Source organism: Mesoplodon bidens, assembly GCF_964165515.1.
Source record: "Mesoplodon bidens genome assembly, contig: HAP1_SCAFFOLD_304, whole genome shotgun sequence".
NCBI lineage: Eukaryota > Metazoa > Chordata > Mammalia > Artiodactyla > Ziphiidae > Mesoplodon > Mesoplodon bidens.
In genome coordinates, this window is record NW_027672087.1 from 86,506 (window position 1) to 102,875 (window position 16,370).

The window sequence follows — 16,370 nt, forward strand, 5'->3', positions numbered from 1 at the left end:
CGGTGCACAGGCCTCTCATTGTCGCGGCCCCTCTTGTTGCGGAGCACAGGCTCCAGACACGCAGGCTCAGTAGTTGTGGCTCACGGGCCTAGTCGCTCCGCGGCATGTGGGATCTTCCCAGAGCAGGGCTCGAACCCGTGTCCCCTGCATTGGCAGGCAGATTCTCAACCACTGTGCCACCAGGGAAGCCCAAGGCTTGAATTCTTGAAGAGGTAAAGGTCTTCGGTAAGGCATCAAAGTTCGTGGAGGCCTGGATCTTGAGCAAGGCCTGGGTTCGTGGGGAGGCCTGTGTCTCCGGTAAGGCCCTGGTTCTTGTGGAAGCCCAGATTTGGAGTAAGGCCTGCATTTCTGGAAACTCTACAGCCTTTAGAAGCTCCTGGGGTCCTTTGGAGGACAGAACCTTGGTTGAGGCCTAGACTCTCATAAAGTTCATGGGTTTGGGGCTTGTTTGGGGTTTGAGAAGTAGTGGATAACTGGGGAGGGATGGGGCCCTGGGGAGAGAGGACAGACTGAGGAGACTTGGAGGTTGGGGGAAAGGTGGGGGTTTGTATTAAGGCGGAGGGCTTCTGGTGGTTGCTGTGTTGATGAAGGACAAAGGATCTTGGAAAACAAGAGGCAGAGAAAGAGTGCATGGTGGAGGCATGGGGCATGGTGAGCTCTGGGCACCAGTCGTAGAATGGAAGCAAGGTTGAGAAGGTGCAGCATCCTTGGAGTACACCAGGAATTTGGGGTAGACGGGAGTCTGGGCATCCGTGTTTCTCTTCTCAGACCTGAAAGGATGTAAGTGAAGGTCTTGGACTGTACAAATTTGTCTTTGGCATCATTTGAGATCTTCCATTCCATAGTCGCCAACTCCACGTAACCCAGTATGGACCCTGTGGAGGGCTTGGCACTGTCCCCACTACATTGCTTCAGTGTTTGCTCAGCTGTACCAGAGCTCACCAGACCATGCCCCTCTTGGGGCCTGGAGAGGGTACCCAAGTCATTTCTGGAGTACCCAGAGTTCTGAGGGGGACACACATGGAATAAGTTCTGCTTTACACTCCGGGCATCATAGACCACATGCCCGGAGGAGAGGCCCTGGCTGAAGGCAGACAAGGTAGAGGGAATAGAATCTAGGATGGGGGTACGGGTGGTGGAAAGGACTGGAGGGGTCGTCAGGGCCATGACCAGTGCTGGGACAGAGGTTGTGGCAGAGATCGGGACAGGGGCTGGTGTAGGGGCTAGGGCAGGAGTAGTAGCAGGGGCAGAAGTTGGGGGAGGGACCAGAGTGTTGGCATGGGTATAGGTCAGATGAGCATGGGTCAGGGTGCAGAGAGAAGTGTGGCCCAGGGACTGGGCAGAGGCATGTGAGTGGGCCTGGTCTTGGGCCTGGGCTGGGGTATGGGCTGAGGTGTGCTCAAGGCCATGGACCTGGGCAGGGCTGTGCTCAGGGTTGAGGGCTGGTGAGGGGGTCTGGACCTCGGCGATAGTGTGCTAACGGGTTTGTAATGTGAAGCAAGTCTGGGCCTGAGGTGGGGCGTGCACAGAGAGGTGGTTGTAGGAGAGGGTCTGGGCCTTGGCAGGAGAATGTGCAGGGAGCTGAACTGGGGGGCAGTTCTGGACTCGGGCTGGGGCCTGGGCTGAGTCATAGTCTGGGGTCTTAATCTTGCTCTTTGGGGCAGGCGCATTGGAACCATGTTCACCTTGCTTATCCTGCGGAGCTTGGAAGATGTCTCTCACCTGGAGTTAAAGGTGGCTTGGGACTTTAAGGCTGTGAACGGAGGGTCCTCCCCAGCTCCCACGACCCCCTCCTTCCACAGTCCCCGTGGAGCCTCCTTGGAAGCACAAGGAGTCCGCACTGAGGAGGCATCCAGTAGCACATAGAAGCCGTTTCATCATCTATTTCTGGTATCCAGCAGTCAAGGTGTTTTGGGTGCCTGAGCCAGAAGCTTGGGCGATGGCGGAACCAGGGAGAAACTCTTGAACACATGTTCTTTGGATCCACGGAGCAGCGCATGCACATGCGATGGCTGCCTACACAGCTGTCTTGCTAGTCTGCAGGGAAAAGTGAATTGGGACAGGGCCTAGGTTCCTGAGGGGCTGACAATCAAGTCAGGGATAGAAGAAAGGGGACAGGCCCACATCCCCTGAGGCCACGCTGCTGCCCACTTATCTTTGTGGAAAATACGATTGAAACGTGCCCACAAGAATCTCTTCAGATGCATCCAGAGCTGAGGGAAGAAGGGGAGGGGGGAGGCCGGGATCAAGGTGAGACCTGAAATCCAACCCTTCTCTGGCCAAACCCCAGAAGCACTCCCAACTCCGCCCCTTTACAACTCCAGTGCTCCCCCAACCCCACTGCCCAGATCCTGCCCTCACCAGAGTCACCACGTTGATCCACACGTTGAGCAAGATGATGCTGACCAGGATCAGAAGAATTGAGTCTCCTAGGTCTTGGCATTTCCTGGGTGTGGTGCCAGAGCACGCCTCGGCTAGGTAATGGGTTTGCTCAGCCATGGCCGGGGGTCCCAGGACTGCCTGGGTCCGCTGGCCTCCATATATGTATACTGGGGACAGACTGGGTCATAATGGGGCAGGTGGTGGCGTCACAGTGAGGGAGGGGGACGAAAAGGAGGGCCAGGCGTGGCATTCCATGGTTCCCCGGGTGAGGTAAGCTGAGCCTGGACAGCCAAACAGGGCCTGGAGGCCGGCACACCTCCCCTCGAGGTGTCAAACATTCACTCACCGCCCACTGACTCACTTGTTCAAATGTCACATTCCATCTCTTGGCCCCTCCTGAGACTAGAAAGACCTTGGCCTCAGAGCCCTGCGGAAGGCCTGGCTGGAGTCCAGAGCCTCAGCCTCCTTCGTGCCCTTCACTGGCTGTGGAGCTGGACCTGCCCAGATGTGGAACCTCCCAGTTTGGAAGCAGCTTCTTGTTTGAGGCTCTTTGGGGGCAGGGACAGCTGAGACACAGAGGAGGTGCCCAGAGACCAGTGGTGTGGAGACTGCAGCTGCAGATCTACTTAGTGCATGGTATCGGACCAGGAGGGGCCTGCTGGCAGGACTGTGGCCACTAAACCAAGGGGACCCTCAGGCCCAGAAGGGGACACTGGCTTCTTATTGCAGGAAGCCAAAGGCAGGGACCCAAGCTGGCAGAAGGAGTGGCGCTTCCAAGCCACAGACCGCCAATGTTTTCTGGACCATGGCGCTCTTTATTCCTCTCTCCATGCCCTGCCGCTCCCCACCCGCCCCCATTAGCTGCTGGCCAGTTCATTTTCCCAGCCTGGCTTCCGTGCAGAGAGGGCCTCGAGGCCGAGGTGGAAGGTAGCAGCGAGTTGGCCCGCGCTTGGCTTCCCGCACTTGCCGCTTCAACTCCAGGCTGTCATACACCTGGTAGTTGGCATTTCCCCCTGGGTTCCGGCTGAGTGGCATGAAGGTGGGCGGGGGTGGAGGGTGTTCGGTAGCCTGGACGTCGGGCAGAGTCTGGGAGGGGCGGAGGAGCAGCGCTGAGCTGGAATCCGAGGCCCGCTGGTAGAGGCCTCGGCCAGCACCGTGAGGGAGGCGGAGGCGGCCAGAGGGTGCCGCACAGGCAGCATCTCTGCCCATTCGGCCGCCCAGCGCCGCACCTCGTGGGGATCCCGGGAGTAGTTCAAGTGTCCCGTGGAGTGGCGCGGGCTGTGGTTGGGCTGGCTGTGAGCACAGCTGTGGAGGCTCCGCCCGTGGGCCGGTGGGGAGTTGCGCTGCCAGGCTTCGGGCCGGTAGCCCTGAGGCACCAGAGCTGATGGAGGCTCAGAGCCCTCCAGACCACGCCGCCGCTGATCCCAGGAGTCATACGGGAGATGGCCCCCTGAGGGGTAAGTTCTGTGCCCCCCAGGGACCCACGAGCTGTTAGGGGGCAGCCGTCGGGTAAGTGGTGGAGACGAGGTCCACTGGTCAGCATCCACATTGCCCCAGATGCGGGATGGCGAGCAAGGGGCCCCGAAGGACTGCAGCCCTAGCTCAGACTTGGCCTCCACACGCTTGGGCATGCGGTGCAGCTCGGGCGACAGGTAGAGACAGGCTGGTGGCTGGATGGCCAGGATCCCACCCTGTCGACCCCAGAGGCCCACGTTGGAGGGCAGACCCATCTGCCGGTAGAGCCCTCCCCAGCACCCCCACGGGTACTTGGGTTGTGGGAAGGAAAGCTGGTCCTCCTCCTCCAGGTAGGAGTCCGGGTCCTCCCAGCTAAAGGAGGGCATCGGAGGCAGCTGTGACATCCCGTGGAGGCGATGCGGCCTACGGAAGCCTGAGCAGCTGGAGGGGAATTTTCTAAATTCTTGGGCCTCCCCTGGTGGCTTCAGGGGTGGCGGCTGCAGCTGCGGCTACGGTTGCGGAGATGGTGGTAGGAGGACGAGGAGTAGCAAGTGGACCGGGCCATTCTCACTTCCACAGGGTCCAGGGTGCAGTGCATGTGGATGTCTTGGGCCTTGGCTGGAGGATGTTTGGAGGAACTTTCACAAGCCTGTGAGATTTCATCTGTGGGAGTCGAGAGTCCGTGAGGGCAGGGCAACTGTCAGAAGATTTCAGGGTTGGGAACCTGGGAGCCTGGGTTTCTAGGGCCCTGGGAATGGCGAGGCGGGGTGCCTCCTAGCTGTCTTCTGTAGTTACTTTTCTGAATAATACAATACATGGTCTTGTCTAAGGCATTCTGGAGCCCATGCCATATCTGGGGTGGGGTGGGGTGGGGTGGGTGAAAATGAAGGCCAGGCTCTCTACCCTCACCACCACTCCCAGCCAAGACCGTTCCTGCAGACGGAGGTGCAGGCTGCAGCTGGTTCCCACCCTCAGCCATCTTCACCCCTACTGGTGATCCCCAACCATCGCTGACCATAGTTGCCATGCTGATCCCAATGCTGACAAGAATGACAATGCCCAGCAACAGGAGTAGGAAGTCCTCCGCATTCTGGGTACTTTCTTGGTATTGATGGCAGCACCCCAGGTTGTCATACCAGAGCTGCTGTTCCATGGTGGGCGGGTCCTAGGGCCGCCTGAGCCGTGGGACGCCCCACCCCCCCAACCCCACCGGCCCTGACCCACACTGCACTCATGCCAGGACCTGGGGACACCCCCCAACAGGTGAGGGACCATGGTCATAATGAGGCACATTGCAGGGAGTCACAATGCGGAGTTGTCCAATCTTTCATCCACTCAGCTGGTCCTTTAGGTGGCCGTCTCTGCCCTCGGCTCCCACTACATGGAGCCTAGTCCCCAGAGTTCAGTCTGTCCTTCTGTCTCCATGGGGCCTTGCTTAACTTGATTTGCAAGCAGGGTTGCTACAGATGAGAGACAGTCTTCATAGTGACTGGATCATGCATATAGGATTTCCTCCATTTCATTGTTCAAGACATTAGGACCGCTTACGTAGCCTGTTGGGCTTCTTAGAACTAGCCTGCAGTTCTTAAAAAGTTTCAAGGGAAGCCAGAAATCCAAATTGCTCTGTGAAATATCCACATTTTAAAAGTAGCAAACCAATTCAAATTTTAAACTCTGCTGGCCAACAACATGGGCCACACAAAACACACCAGGTTGTAACCTCTGACGTATACTGTATAATGCTTTTGTTCTCATCTTCTCATATGATCCTCAGACTAGGGGGCAGATACTATTATTCGCTTCATTTTACAGATGGAGAAACTGAGGCACAGAGCAGTTTAGTAGCTTGTCCAAAGTTTGAGCATCAAAGCTGGAACTTGAGGTTTTTACAGTGTGCTTTTTTATCCTCATTACAAATGCATCCTTTTAGAAAGAACCTTTTCTTATCCTAAAGATAATACATATTACAAAATACAATAAAGTACAGAAAGGTCAAAACAAAGAAAAAACGACCACTAGTCCCAACATGCCCACATAAGCACTATTACTTAGTGTATTTCCTTACAGAAAACATAATTTCCCTCTTCATTCAATCAGAGGTACCGGCTGTATAGGTTAGGATCTGTGCTCGGTGCTGGGGATATTACAGTGAACAGCCATAGTTCCTGCCCTCAGAAGGCTTACAATCTAGTTCTTGTTCTTTGTTCCATTCATTGCCAACCTAGATGTGAATATCCAATGGGGCTTCTTCAAGAAGCAAAAGAGTAAATAAGCAGATAGTGCATGTCAGGTGGGCCCAAGGCCCCCAGCTGCCCAGTCCCACTTGGGCTTCCTCCCTAGAAACGAAATGAGGAGAGGATTGGACTCCTAGTGAAGGAGTTAAGATGCAGAAAGGGATAGGACTTGAGAGTACTATCAAACTCTCAACTCAAGTGGCCGAGGTCCTCGGTCTCGGCCCTCTCGTCCTCAAGGAAAGGGGTCGGGAGGGGGCAAGTGGTACGTGGCATCCAGAAAGATGACGAGGGTCCACAGGAAGAGGCGGTCCACCACCATGGCCACAAACTGCCAGTCCTCCTTCAACTGGGGGTAGGAAGATTAAACTGTTCCTGGGCTCCAGACAACCAGGGAAGGCGGCCTCAAGGCCCTGTACCGCACCCAGGTCCTCATACCACAGCTTTGAGACAAGGGCGGGCCCGCAGAATAGCAGAGAGCGAAACTGCGGGCGACGGATGTGAGTAAAGAACAAGTGGGAAGCCAGGGGGCGGGACCAAGTGAGGCAAACTTCCAATCAGAAAAATAATCGAGTTCTGGGGGCGGAGCCTAAGTTTGCCGGTGGAGCCAAGGCCACCCAGGCCTTGCCTTAACCCACCCTCTTTGGAGTCACAGCTTCGTGGTCCTCCTGTTCCCGCAGCTGTTGAGCGGTGTAGCTGATTGAAGAAACGACCTCCCGTAGGTCGGGAGGCAGGCACACAGCCCGGCTTGGACCATCGATAAATGGCCGCAGGTCCGGGGCAGACAGTTCAGGCTGGAACGTGGAAGAGGCGAGTCTGTTTGGCCACGACCGGGGCACAAAGACGGCCTGCGTGGGTGCTCTAGGCCCCGCCCCAGCTCCCTCCTCCAACGCCCATCCAGGTTTCAAAACGTGAGAGAGCCCTTCAGGTTCTCTTCAGCAGCGGCGACCTCTCTAGCCTTCCGCAATTCCTCCTATTCCCTTACGCTTTAGTTCCCACCTCCCCGCAAAGTGGGCAACAGAAGGGGTACTACAACTCCCATGATGCTCGACCACGACATCCTCTGAGAGCTTAGGACGCCTGCCTCCGCACAGTCTTCTGGGAACTGTAGTTCTCCCTCTCCCTTCTACGTGGGCCGTGGGGAGTAGATACTACCTGTTGGGTTTGGGGAAGAGAAAATCATGTGGTGGCTTGCGGATGAAATATTCATCTGTTCCCCGACCCCAGCCACTTCCTGGAGAATCCCTGAGAGGTATAGGAGGTGGCTCCGGTATCTGGTCTCTCTCAGGTTTGGGTCTCTTCAGACCCAGATACGGAGGGAGTTTGTGGATAAAGATCTGCTGAGTAGAAGAAGAGCCGTCTTGGAGGGGGCTCTTATGCTTTCAGACCAGAAGGGAAGCCGCCAACCACCCCCACGGCACGTGCCCATTCCTGCGCATGCGTGCATGCATCCCACAGATGAAATGCAACTACACAGCCCAAGAGTCCTTAAGGGGGCTAGGAGGCATCCTGACTGGAAAGAAAAGTTCTGAGGGCTTCCACCCTGATAGTACCTAACCCTGAGAATGCTTCCTTGGGACCCACGAAGGAGAGAAGTATTGATGAAGAGAGTCTGGGATCTACGCAATGTTAATGATGGGAGGATAAAATTAATTGGGCAACATTTCAACACCCAAAGACCTTGGCACTTTGACACTCTACCAGGAGTTGTAGTTCTCCCTCAGGTCTGTGAAAGGGAAGGTTGAAAGTTGGTGGGAGTGAGGAGCGATACCTGGACAAAAAGCCAAATACTAGGATTGAGAGTTAACACAGGTTGGAGAGGAGATCTTCTTACCTGACGGACCCAAAGGGGCATTTGGTGGGTGTGGGGTGAGCGATGGTGCAGGTTGAGGACTACGATGTTAAGGATGACTGAGAAGGTGACGAGGACCATGGTAAACATGAGGTATTTGATAATGACGGGGACAGACAGGGAGGTCTCAGGCACTTTGTCTGCCAGCAGCAGCAGGAACACAGTAAGGGTCAGCAGGGCAAAGATCGAGAGCCCCATCTGCTCTACTTGGGGGACAGAGGGGAAGGCGGAAGGATTAGGCTTTGCCAGAAAGCAATCTCCCTGGCATAATCAGTGACCGTGTTTCCAGCCCACTCAAGGACAGGCTTTTGGAAGGGCCAACTGCATGCAAATAACTCCTACATTTATACCTCCAACCTGGACTGATTCCCCTAAATTCCACACTTGTATCCACCTGCCTACTTAACCTCTCCATTTGGGTGTCCAATAGACACCTCGACCTTAACATGTCCAAAACTTAATTCCCTCACCACCGACTCCCCACACAGTCTTCCTCAGGTCATAAATGACAACTCGATCTTTCCTGTGGCTCAGGCCAAATCCCTTGGAGTCATTCTCAGCTCTCCTCTCTCTCATCCCATATCCAATCCATACCAAACCCTATTGGCTCTACCTTCAACATATATCCTGAAACTGATGACTTATCCCATCTACCACTACCATCCTGGTACAAGCCACCATTACCTCAGATCTGAGTTATTACAAAGGCCTCCTCTTTGCTTCATCCTTTGTCCCCCCTGCTGACTGTTCTCAACAGAGCAGCCACATTGATCCCGTTAAAATGTAAATCAGATCAACCAAGAGCCCCAAACACAGCCCAGAATGGGGGAGGCAAGTTTGCATACATCTGGTCGTGACCCAAGAGACCAGATGAGGAAAACTGAAGCCTGGGCTCTTTCTCACAGTCTGGGGAAATCAGGCATTGGGTGTCCATCCCTACATCTTACCTCCTCCCCAGAGGGTGGCTTCTGAGCCACCCTAAAAAGAATTAAGTTCTCTGCGCTCTGGGGGAGCTTTAAGATGCTGGGCGTGGGTGACAGGGAAAGGAAAATTGCTCTAAACTCTAAAGCACTGCTCTCCAATAGCATTTTTCATGATGATGGAAATGTTCTAAATCTGTGCCGTCCAATGCAGTAGCCACTAGCTCCATGTGGCTACTGAGCACTTAGAAGATCATGGCACTGAGGAAGAGAATTTCTTTTTTTTTTCTGGCCAAGCCATGAAGCTTGCGGGGTCTGAATTCCCCGACCAGGGATTGAACCACCGCCACATCAGTGAAAGCGCCAAGTCCCAACAACTGGACTGCCAGGGAACAGAATTGGATGTCAGGGAAATTCTGTTCCCTGAGGAAGAGAATTTTTAACTTTTTAACTTAATTTTTAATAGAATTAATTTTCCTTAACTTTAAGTAATTTACATTCTAATAGGCCTTTGGCTAGTGGCTACTGTAATTGACAGTGCAGCTCTAGGGCCTTGGGGATAACGGATTTAGCTAGACAGCGATGGAGGGAAAGCAGGGATAGTTTAGGTCCTCATCAGGCCCTGTGGGATGGGGCTGGGTTGGATGTCCTCAAAAGTCCACAGAACACTTCTCTTGTCTCTTTATTCCTCATGCTTATCTGTCCCCTCTTTTTCTAAGTTTCTCATCACACACTGATATCCCCACTCCTTGATGGTCTCTGGTGAGTTGTTGGATGTTGGAAGCCATCCTGGAGCCATTGCACCATGACAAAGTCATGAAGCAACGGAAGGCGAAACTGCAAGGCAGCGCCGTGCCAGGAAGGTGGACTACAGCTCTGTTGTTATGTTTTATGATAATAAGTTTAAATATAGGGGCAATTTTGGGGGGATGTTGCTCCACGTGAAAGAAAAATTCCTCTAGGACTCCCCCTCCTGAAACTACCACAGAATGGGAAGTACCCACTAAAGACCCAGGGAAATGGGTAAAGAATTAAGAGCCTGGAACTAAAGGGATATTTTTTTTATGAAAAACACCCTCTAGTATGGAGTTATGGCCATGGGCTGGAGTTCCTGATCACATAGGAAATTTATGGTTCTATTATAAAGGAAGATTAATTCTAGAAAAGCAAATGCCTGGAGCAGAATTAGTTGCTAGGATAGGGAGAAAGCACTGTCTCAGTTGAAGGAAACAACGAGAAAGGGCATGCAGGGTACATTGTAAATATTTTCGTGGAACCATTGTAAAAGGTTGCCCATGCAAGAAGAGAAATAGGAACAAGTAGCTTCAACTTTTACAACTAAAATAATCATATAACTGCTTGGCTTGGTTACTAAGAAATAACCTGTGATTAATGGGAACTTGGGAAATATTTTAATAGGACATCTAGAAACTAGGGGATATATTTTTTAAAAAAAAATCTTTATAGAACATTTTGAGGTTTGATTGTGCTAAGATTGTTTGGTCACATACCTGGTAATGTAATCAACTACAATATATAAACCTGTGATTGTAAACAATAAAGAAGAGAGAGAAACATGCAATGCTGATACTTTAAGAAGTGTAATAGATTTATTTCCTTCGCCGACGCTATCTATCCCTCGGGTATCCCTTGACTCGCTGGAGCTGGACTCCGGCAGCTGGATGTGGCCCTATGAAGGCGCCTGGGAGACAGAGCTTCGCACTTGACCCTGTCTGCTGTCTCTGGCGGGCATCAAAGACCACATGCCCTAGCCGGGTGCCTGCTGGTTTTGGGAGGCGTAGACATCTGGCGATAGTTCTGGCAGGCTGGGGGGATGGTATCGGGTGGTACACCCAGGCTTGGCTGCCTGTTCGCTGCGAGGAGGTTAGCAGGTCATTGTAGGCCCCCTGAGCCTTGGCAGAGCAGGAGTTGTGACTGGGTGGGACAGAAGTCCATGGTATGTGCTGCCCTGCATCCTCCTTTCGAGGAACTGTCTCAGATATAAATGACTTTTGGGTCTGACGTGGGCCCAAAACTTGGACAGAGTCAGTTCCTAGAGGGTTCTTGTGGAGGCCAGGGTTTGGGATAAGGCCTGAGTTGTTATGGAGGCCTCGTCTCTTGGATAAGCCAGAGTCTTGAGTAAGGGCTGGACCCTTATGGGGGCCAGGATCTCGATTAATTCCTGAGTCCTCGTGGAAGTTAGGGTCATGGGTATGTTCTGAGCTCCTGTAAATTCCAGCATCTTGGGTAAGGCCAGGATTCTTATGGAGGTCAGAATCTTGAGTAAGGCCTTGGCTCCTGCAGACTCCAGAAGCTTGGGTCAGGCCTGGATTCTTGTAGTCTCCGGAGTCTCGGGTAAGGCTTGAGCCCTTATGGAGGCGAGCGGTTTGCACAGGACCTGGGCTCTTATGGAGATCAGACTCCTGGCAAAGGACTGAGCTCTTGTTGACTGCAGAGTCTTGGGCATGGCATGGACTCTTCTGTGGCCAAGAATCTTGGGTAATGACTGGATTCTTCTGAAGGTCAGAGTCTTGGGAAAGGCTTGGATTCTTGCAGAGGTAAGGGTCTTTGGTAAGGCCTCGAAGTTCGTGGAGGCCTGGATCTTGAGCAAGGCCTGGGTTCTTGGGGAGGCCTGTGTCTCCGGTAAGGCCTGGGGTCCTTTGGAGGACAGAGCATTGGTTGAGACCTAGACTCTCATGAAGTTCTGGGGGTTGGGGCTGGTTTGGGGTTTGGGAAGTAGTGGATAACTGGGGAGGGATGGGGCCCTGGGGAGAGAGGACAGACTGAGGAGACTTGGAGGTTGGGGGAAAGGTGGGGGTTTGTATTAAGGCGGAGGGCTTCTGGTGGTTGCTGTGTTGATGAAGGACAAAGGATCTGGGAAAACAAGAGGCAGAGAAAGAGTGCATGGTGGAGGCATGGTGCATGGTGAGCTCTGGGCACTGGTCGGAGAATGGAAGCAAGGTTGAGAAGGTGCAGCATCCTTGGAGTACACCAGGAATTTGGGGTAGACTGGAGTCTGGGGATCCGTGTTTCTCTTCTCAGACTGGCAAGGGTGGGAGCTACAGTGAGTGAAGGTCTTGGACTGTACAAATTTGTCTTTGGCATCATTTGGGATCTTCCATTCCATAGTCCCCAACTCCACGTAACCCAGTATGGACCCTGTGGAGGGCTTGGCACTGTCCCCACTACATTGCTTCAGTGTTTGCTCAGCTGTACCAGAGCTCACCAGACCATGCCCCTCTTGGGGCCTGGAGAGGGTACCCAAGTCATTTCTGGAGTACCCAGAGTTCTGAGGGGGACACACATGGAATAAGTTCTGCTTTATGCTGCGGGCATAGTAGACCACATGGCCAGAGGAGAGGCCTTGGTCGAAGGTAGACAAGGTAGAGAGAATAGAATCTAGGATGGGGGTACGGGTGGTGGAAGGGACTGGAGGGGTCGTCAGGGCCATGACCAGTGCTGGGACAGAGGTTGTGGCAGAGATCGGGACAGGGGCTGGTGTAGGGGCTAGGGCAGGAGTAGTAGCAGGGGCAGAAGTTGGGGGAGGGACCAGAGTGTTGGCATGGGTATAGGTCAGATGAGCATGGGTCAGGGTGCAGAGAGAAGTGTGGCCCAGGAATTGGGCTGAGGCATGTGAGGGGGCCTGGGCTTGGGCCTGGGCTGGGGTATGGGCTGAGGTATGCTCCGGGCCATGGACCTGGGCAGGGCTGTGCTCAGGGGTGAGGGCTGGTGAGGGGGTCTGGGCCTGGGGGGTAGTGTGCTCAGGGAGGTGGAGTGTGGAGCAAGTCTGGGCCTGAGGTGGGGCGTGCACAGAGGGGTGCTTGTAGGAGAAGGTCTGGGCCTTGGCAGGAGAATGTGCAGGGAGCTGAACTGGGGGGCAGGTCTGGGCCCGGGCTGGGGCCTGGGCTGAGTCATAGTCTGGGGTCTTAGTCTTGCTCTCTTGGGGCAGGCAGAGTGGAACCACGTCCACCTTGCTTATCCTGCGGAGCTTGGAAGATGTCTCTCACCTGGAGTTAAAGGTGGCTTTGGACTTTAAGGCTGTGAACGGAGGGGCCTCCCCAGCTCCCACTACCCCCTCCTTCCACAGTCCCCGTGGAGCCTCCGTGGAAGCCCGAGCCCGTCCACACTGCGGCGGCATCCAGCAGCACTTAGAAGCCGTCTCATCATCTGTTTCTGGTATCCAGGATTCAAGGTGGTTTGGGTGCCTGTGCAGGAAGCTCGGGCGATGGTGGAAGCGGGGAGAAACTCTTGAACACAGGTTCTTGGGATCCACGGAGCAGCACATGCGATGGCTGCCTCCACAGCTGGCTTGCTTGTCTGCAGGGAAAGGCGAGATGGGACAGGGCCTGGGTTCCTGAGGGGCTGAGAATCAAGGCAGGGATAGAAGAAAGGGGACAGGCCCACATCCCCTGAGGCCACACTGGCGCCCACTTACCTTTGGGGAAAATACGGTTGAAACCTGCCCGCAAGAATCTCTTCAGATGCATCCAGAGCTGAGGGAAGCAAGGGAGCGTGGAGTTCGGGATCAGGGTGAGCCCTGAAATCCAACCCTTGTCCGGCCACACTGCAGCAGCCATCCCATCTCAGCCCCTTCAAGACCCCAGGGCTCCCCCAACCACACTGCCCAGATCCTGCCCTCACCAGAGTCACCACGTTGATCCACACATTGAGCAAGATGATGCTGACCAGGATCAGAAGAATTGAGTCTCCTAGGTCTTGGCATTTCCTGGGTGTGGTGCCAGAGCACGCCTCGGCTAGGTAATGGGTTTGCTCAGCCATGGCCGGGGGTCCCAGGACTGCCTGGGTCCGCTGGCCTCCATATATGTATACTGGGAGACAGACTGGGTCATAATGGGGCAGGTGGTGGCGTCACAGTGAGGGAGGGGGACGAAAAGGAGGGCCAGGCGTGGCATTCCATGGTTCCCCGGGTGAGGTAAGCTGAGCCTGGACAGCCAAACAGGGCCCGGAGGCCGGCACACCTCCCCTCGAGGTGTCAAACATTCGCTCACCGCCCACTGACTCACTTGTTCAAATGTCACATTCCATCTCTTGGCCCCTCCTGAGACTAGAAAGACCTTGGCCTCAGAGCCCTGCGGAAGGCCTGGCTGGAGTCCAGAGCCTCAGCCTTCTTCATGCCCTTCACTGGCTGTGGAGCTGGACCTGCCCAGATGTGGAACCTCCCAGTTTGGAAGCAGCTTCTTGTTTGAGGCTCTTTGGGGACAGGGACAGCTGAGACACAGAGGAGGTGCCCAGAGACCAGTGGTGTGGAGACTGCAGCTGCAGATCTACTTAGTGCATGGTATCGGACCAGGAGGGGCCTGCTGGCAGGACTGTGGCCACTAAACCAAGGGGACCCTCAGGCCCAGAAGGGGACACTGGCTTCTTATTGCAGGAAGCCAAAGGCAGGGACCCAAGCTGGCAGAAGGAGTGGCGCTTCCAAGCCACAGACCGCCAATGTTTTCTGGACCATGGCGCTCTTTATTCCTCTCTCCATGCCCTGCCGCTCCCCACCCGCCCCCATTAGCTGCTGGCCAGTTCATTTTCCCAGCCTGGCTTCCGTGCAGAGAGGGCCTCGAGGCCGAGGTGGAAGGTAGCAGCGAGTTGGCCCGCGCTTGGCTTCCCGCACTTGCCGCTTCAACTCCAGGCTGTCATACACCTGGTAGTTGGCATTTCCCCCTGGGTTCCGGCTGAGTGGCATGAAGGTGGGCGGGGGTGGAGGGTGTTCGGTAGCCTGGACGTCGGGCAGAGTCTGGGAGGGGCGGAGGAGCAGCGCTGAGCTGGAATCCGAGGCCCGCTGGTAGAGGCCTCAGCCAGCACCGTGAGGGAGGCGGAGGCGGCCAGAGGGTGCCGCACAGGCAGCATCTCTGCCCATTCGGCCGCCCAGCGCCACACCTCGTGGGGATCCCGGGAGTAGTTCAAGTGTCCCGTGGAGTGGCGCGGGCTGTGGTTGGGCTGGCTGTGAGCACAGCTGTGGAGGCTCCGCCCGTGGGCCGGTGGGGAGTTGCGCTGCCAGGCTTCGGGCCGGTAGCCCTGAGGCACCAGAGCTGATGGAGGCTCAGAGCCCTCCAGACCACGCCGCCGCTGATCCCAGGAGTCATACGGGAGATGGCCCCCTGAGGGGTAAGTTCTGTGCCCCCCAGGGACCCACGAGCTGTTAGGGGGCAGCCGTCGGGTAAGTGGTGGAGACGAGGTCCACTGGTCAGCATCCACATTGCCCCAGATGCGGGATGGCGAGCAAGGGGCCCCGAAGGACTGCAGCCCTAGCTCAGACTTGGCCTCCACACGCTTGGGCATGCGGTGCAGCTCGGGCGACAGGTAGAGACAGGCTGGTGGCTGGATGGCCAGGATCCCACCCTGTCGACCCCAGAGGCCCACGTTGGAGGGCAGACCCATCTGCCGGTAGAGCCCTCCCCAGCACCCCCACGGGTACTTGGGTTGTGGGAAGGAAAGCTGGTCCTCCTCCTCCAGGTAGGAGTCCGGGTCCTCCCAGCTAAAGGAGGGCATCGGAGGCAGCTGTGACATCCCGTGGAGGCGATGCGGCCTACGGAAGCCTGAGCAGCTGGAGGGGAATTTTCTAAATTCTTGGGCCTCCCCTGGTGGCTTCAGGGGTGGCGGCTGCAGCTGCGGCTACGGTTGCGGAGATGGTGGTAGGAGGACGAGGAGTAGCAAGTGGACCGGGCCATTCTCACTTCCACAGGGTCCAGGGTGCAGTGCATGTGGATGTCTTGGGCCTTGGCTGGAGGATGTTTGGAGGAACTTTCACAAGCCTGTGAGATTTCATCTGTGGGAGTCGAGAGTCCGTGAGGGCAGGGCAACTGTCAGAAGATTTCAGGGTTGGGAACCTGGGAGCCTGGGTTTCTAGGGCCCTGGGAATGGCGAGGCGGGGTGCCTCCTAGCTGTCTTCTGTAGTTACTTTTCTGAATAATACAATACATGGTCTTGTCTAAGGCATTCTGGAGCCCATGCCATATCTGGGGTGGGGTGGGGTGGGGTGGGTGAAAATGAAGGCCAGGCTCTCTACCCTCACCACCACTCCCAGCCAAGACCGTTCCTGCAGACGGAGGTGCAGGCTGCAGCTGGTTCCCACCCTCAGCCATCTTCACCCCTACTGGTGATCCCCAACCATCGCTGACCATAGTTGCCATGCTGATCCCAATGCTGACAAGAATGACAATGCCCAGCAACAGGAGTAGGAAGTCCTCCGCATTCTGGGTACTTTCTTGGTATTGATGGCAGCACCCCAGGTTGTCATACCAGAGCTGCTGTTCCATGGTGGGCGGGTCCTAGGGCCGCCTGAGCCGTGGGACGCCCCACCCCCCCAACCCCACCGGCCCTGACCCACACTGCACTCATGCCAGGACCTGGGGACACCCCCCAACAGGTGAGGGACCATGGTCATAATGAGGCACATTGCAGGGAGTCACAATGCGGAGTTGTCCAATCTTTCATCCACTCAGCTGGTCCTTTAGGTGGCCGTCTCTGCCCTCGGCTCCCACTACATGGAGCCTAGTCCCCAGAGTTCAGTCTGTC

The 16,370-nt window shown here is 55.4% G+C and overlaps 2 protein-coding genes and 3 pseudogenes across 5 annotated transcripts; all 5 read right to left on the reverse strand.

The window, feature by feature from the left end:
• Positions 1-233: 233 nt before the first annotated feature.
• On the reverse strand, positions 234-1,679 carry LOC308610588 (uncharacterized protein SPEM3-like; annotated as a pseudogene). Its single transcript has 2 exons — positions 1,653-1,679; positions 234-1,476 (listed from the first exon to the last, which is right to left on the reverse strand). The product of its transcript is annotated as an uncharacterized protein SPEM3-like (transcript).
• A 1,160-nt stretch (positions 1,680-2,839) lies between these two features.
• Positions 2,840-4,993, reverse strand: LOC308610589 (uncharacterized protein SPEM2-like; annotated as a pseudogene). The gene is made up of 4 exons: positions 4,853-4,993; positions 4,633-4,690; positions 3,231-4,500; positions 2,840-2,930 (listed from the first exon to the last, which is right to left on the reverse strand). The product of its transcript is annotated as an uncharacterized protein SPEM2-like (transcript).
• A 543-nt stretch (positions 4,994-5,536) lies between these two features.
• LOC308610580 (acetylcholine receptor subunit beta-like) lies at positions 5,537-8,532 on the reverse strand. Its single transcript, XM_081259661.1, has 4 exons — positions 7,903-8,532; positions 7,224-7,405; positions 6,722-6,884; positions 5,537-6,417 (listed from the first exon to the last, which is right to left on the reverse strand). The coding sequence occupies exons 1-4, from the start codon at positions 8,116-8,118 to the stop codon at positions 6,304-6,306; spliced, it is 675 nt and encodes a 224-aa protein (XP_081115787.1). The 5' UTR covers positions 8,119-8,532; the 3' UTR covers positions 5,537-6,303.
• Positions 8,533-10,091: 1,559 nt separating this feature from the next.
• LOC308610590 (uncharacterized protein) lies at positions 10,092-14,346 on the reverse strand. The gene is made up of 4 exons (XM_081259669.1): positions 13,482-14,346; positions 13,276-13,333; positions 12,848-13,157; positions 10,092-11,498 (listed from the first exon to the last, which is right to left on the reverse strand). The coding sequence occupies exons 1-4, from the start codon at positions 13,617-13,619 to the stop codon at positions 10,469-10,471; spliced, it is 1,536 nt and encodes a 511-aa protein (XP_081115795.1). The 5' UTR covers positions 13,620-14,346; the 3' UTR covers positions 10,092-10,468.
• On the reverse strand, positions 13,961-16,114 carry LOC308610591 (uncharacterized protein SPEM2-like; annotated as a pseudogene). Its single transcript has 4 exons — positions 15,974-16,114; positions 15,754-15,811; positions 14,352-15,621; positions 13,961-14,051 (listed from the first exon to the last, which is right to left on the reverse strand). The product of its transcript is annotated as an uncharacterized protein SPEM2-like (transcript).
• Positions 16,115-16,370: the final 256 nt, after the last annotated feature.

Bases quoted from the DNA above. Each gene is read 5' to 3' on its own strand.
- LOC308610580 (XM_081259661.1), bottom strand. From the start codon at position 8,118: ATGGGGCTCTCGATCTTTGCCCTGCTGACCCTTACTGTGTTCCTGCTG. The intron at 6,885-7,223 runs GTAGTATCTACT...GTGGCCAAACAG, and splicing joins CTCTTCCCCAAACCCAACAG to ACTCGCCTCTTCCACGTTCC. The intron at 6,418-6,721 runs GTGACTCCAAAG...TCCTACCCCCAG, and splicing joins AACAGGAGGACCACGAAGCT to TTGAAGGAGGACTGGCAGTT.
- LOC308610590 (XM_081259669.1), bottom strand. From the start codon at position 13,619: ATGGCTGAGCAAACCCATTACCTAGCCGAGGCGTGCTCTGGCACCACA. The intron at 13,334-13,481 runs GTGAGGGCAGGA...TGCTTCCCTCAG, and splicing joins GGATCAACGTGGTGACTCTG to CTCTGGATGCATCTGAAGAG. The intron at 11,499-12,847 runs GTGAGAGACATC...TGTCCTCCAAAG, and splicing joins AAAGCCACCTTTAACTCCAG to GACCCCAGGCCTTACCGGAG.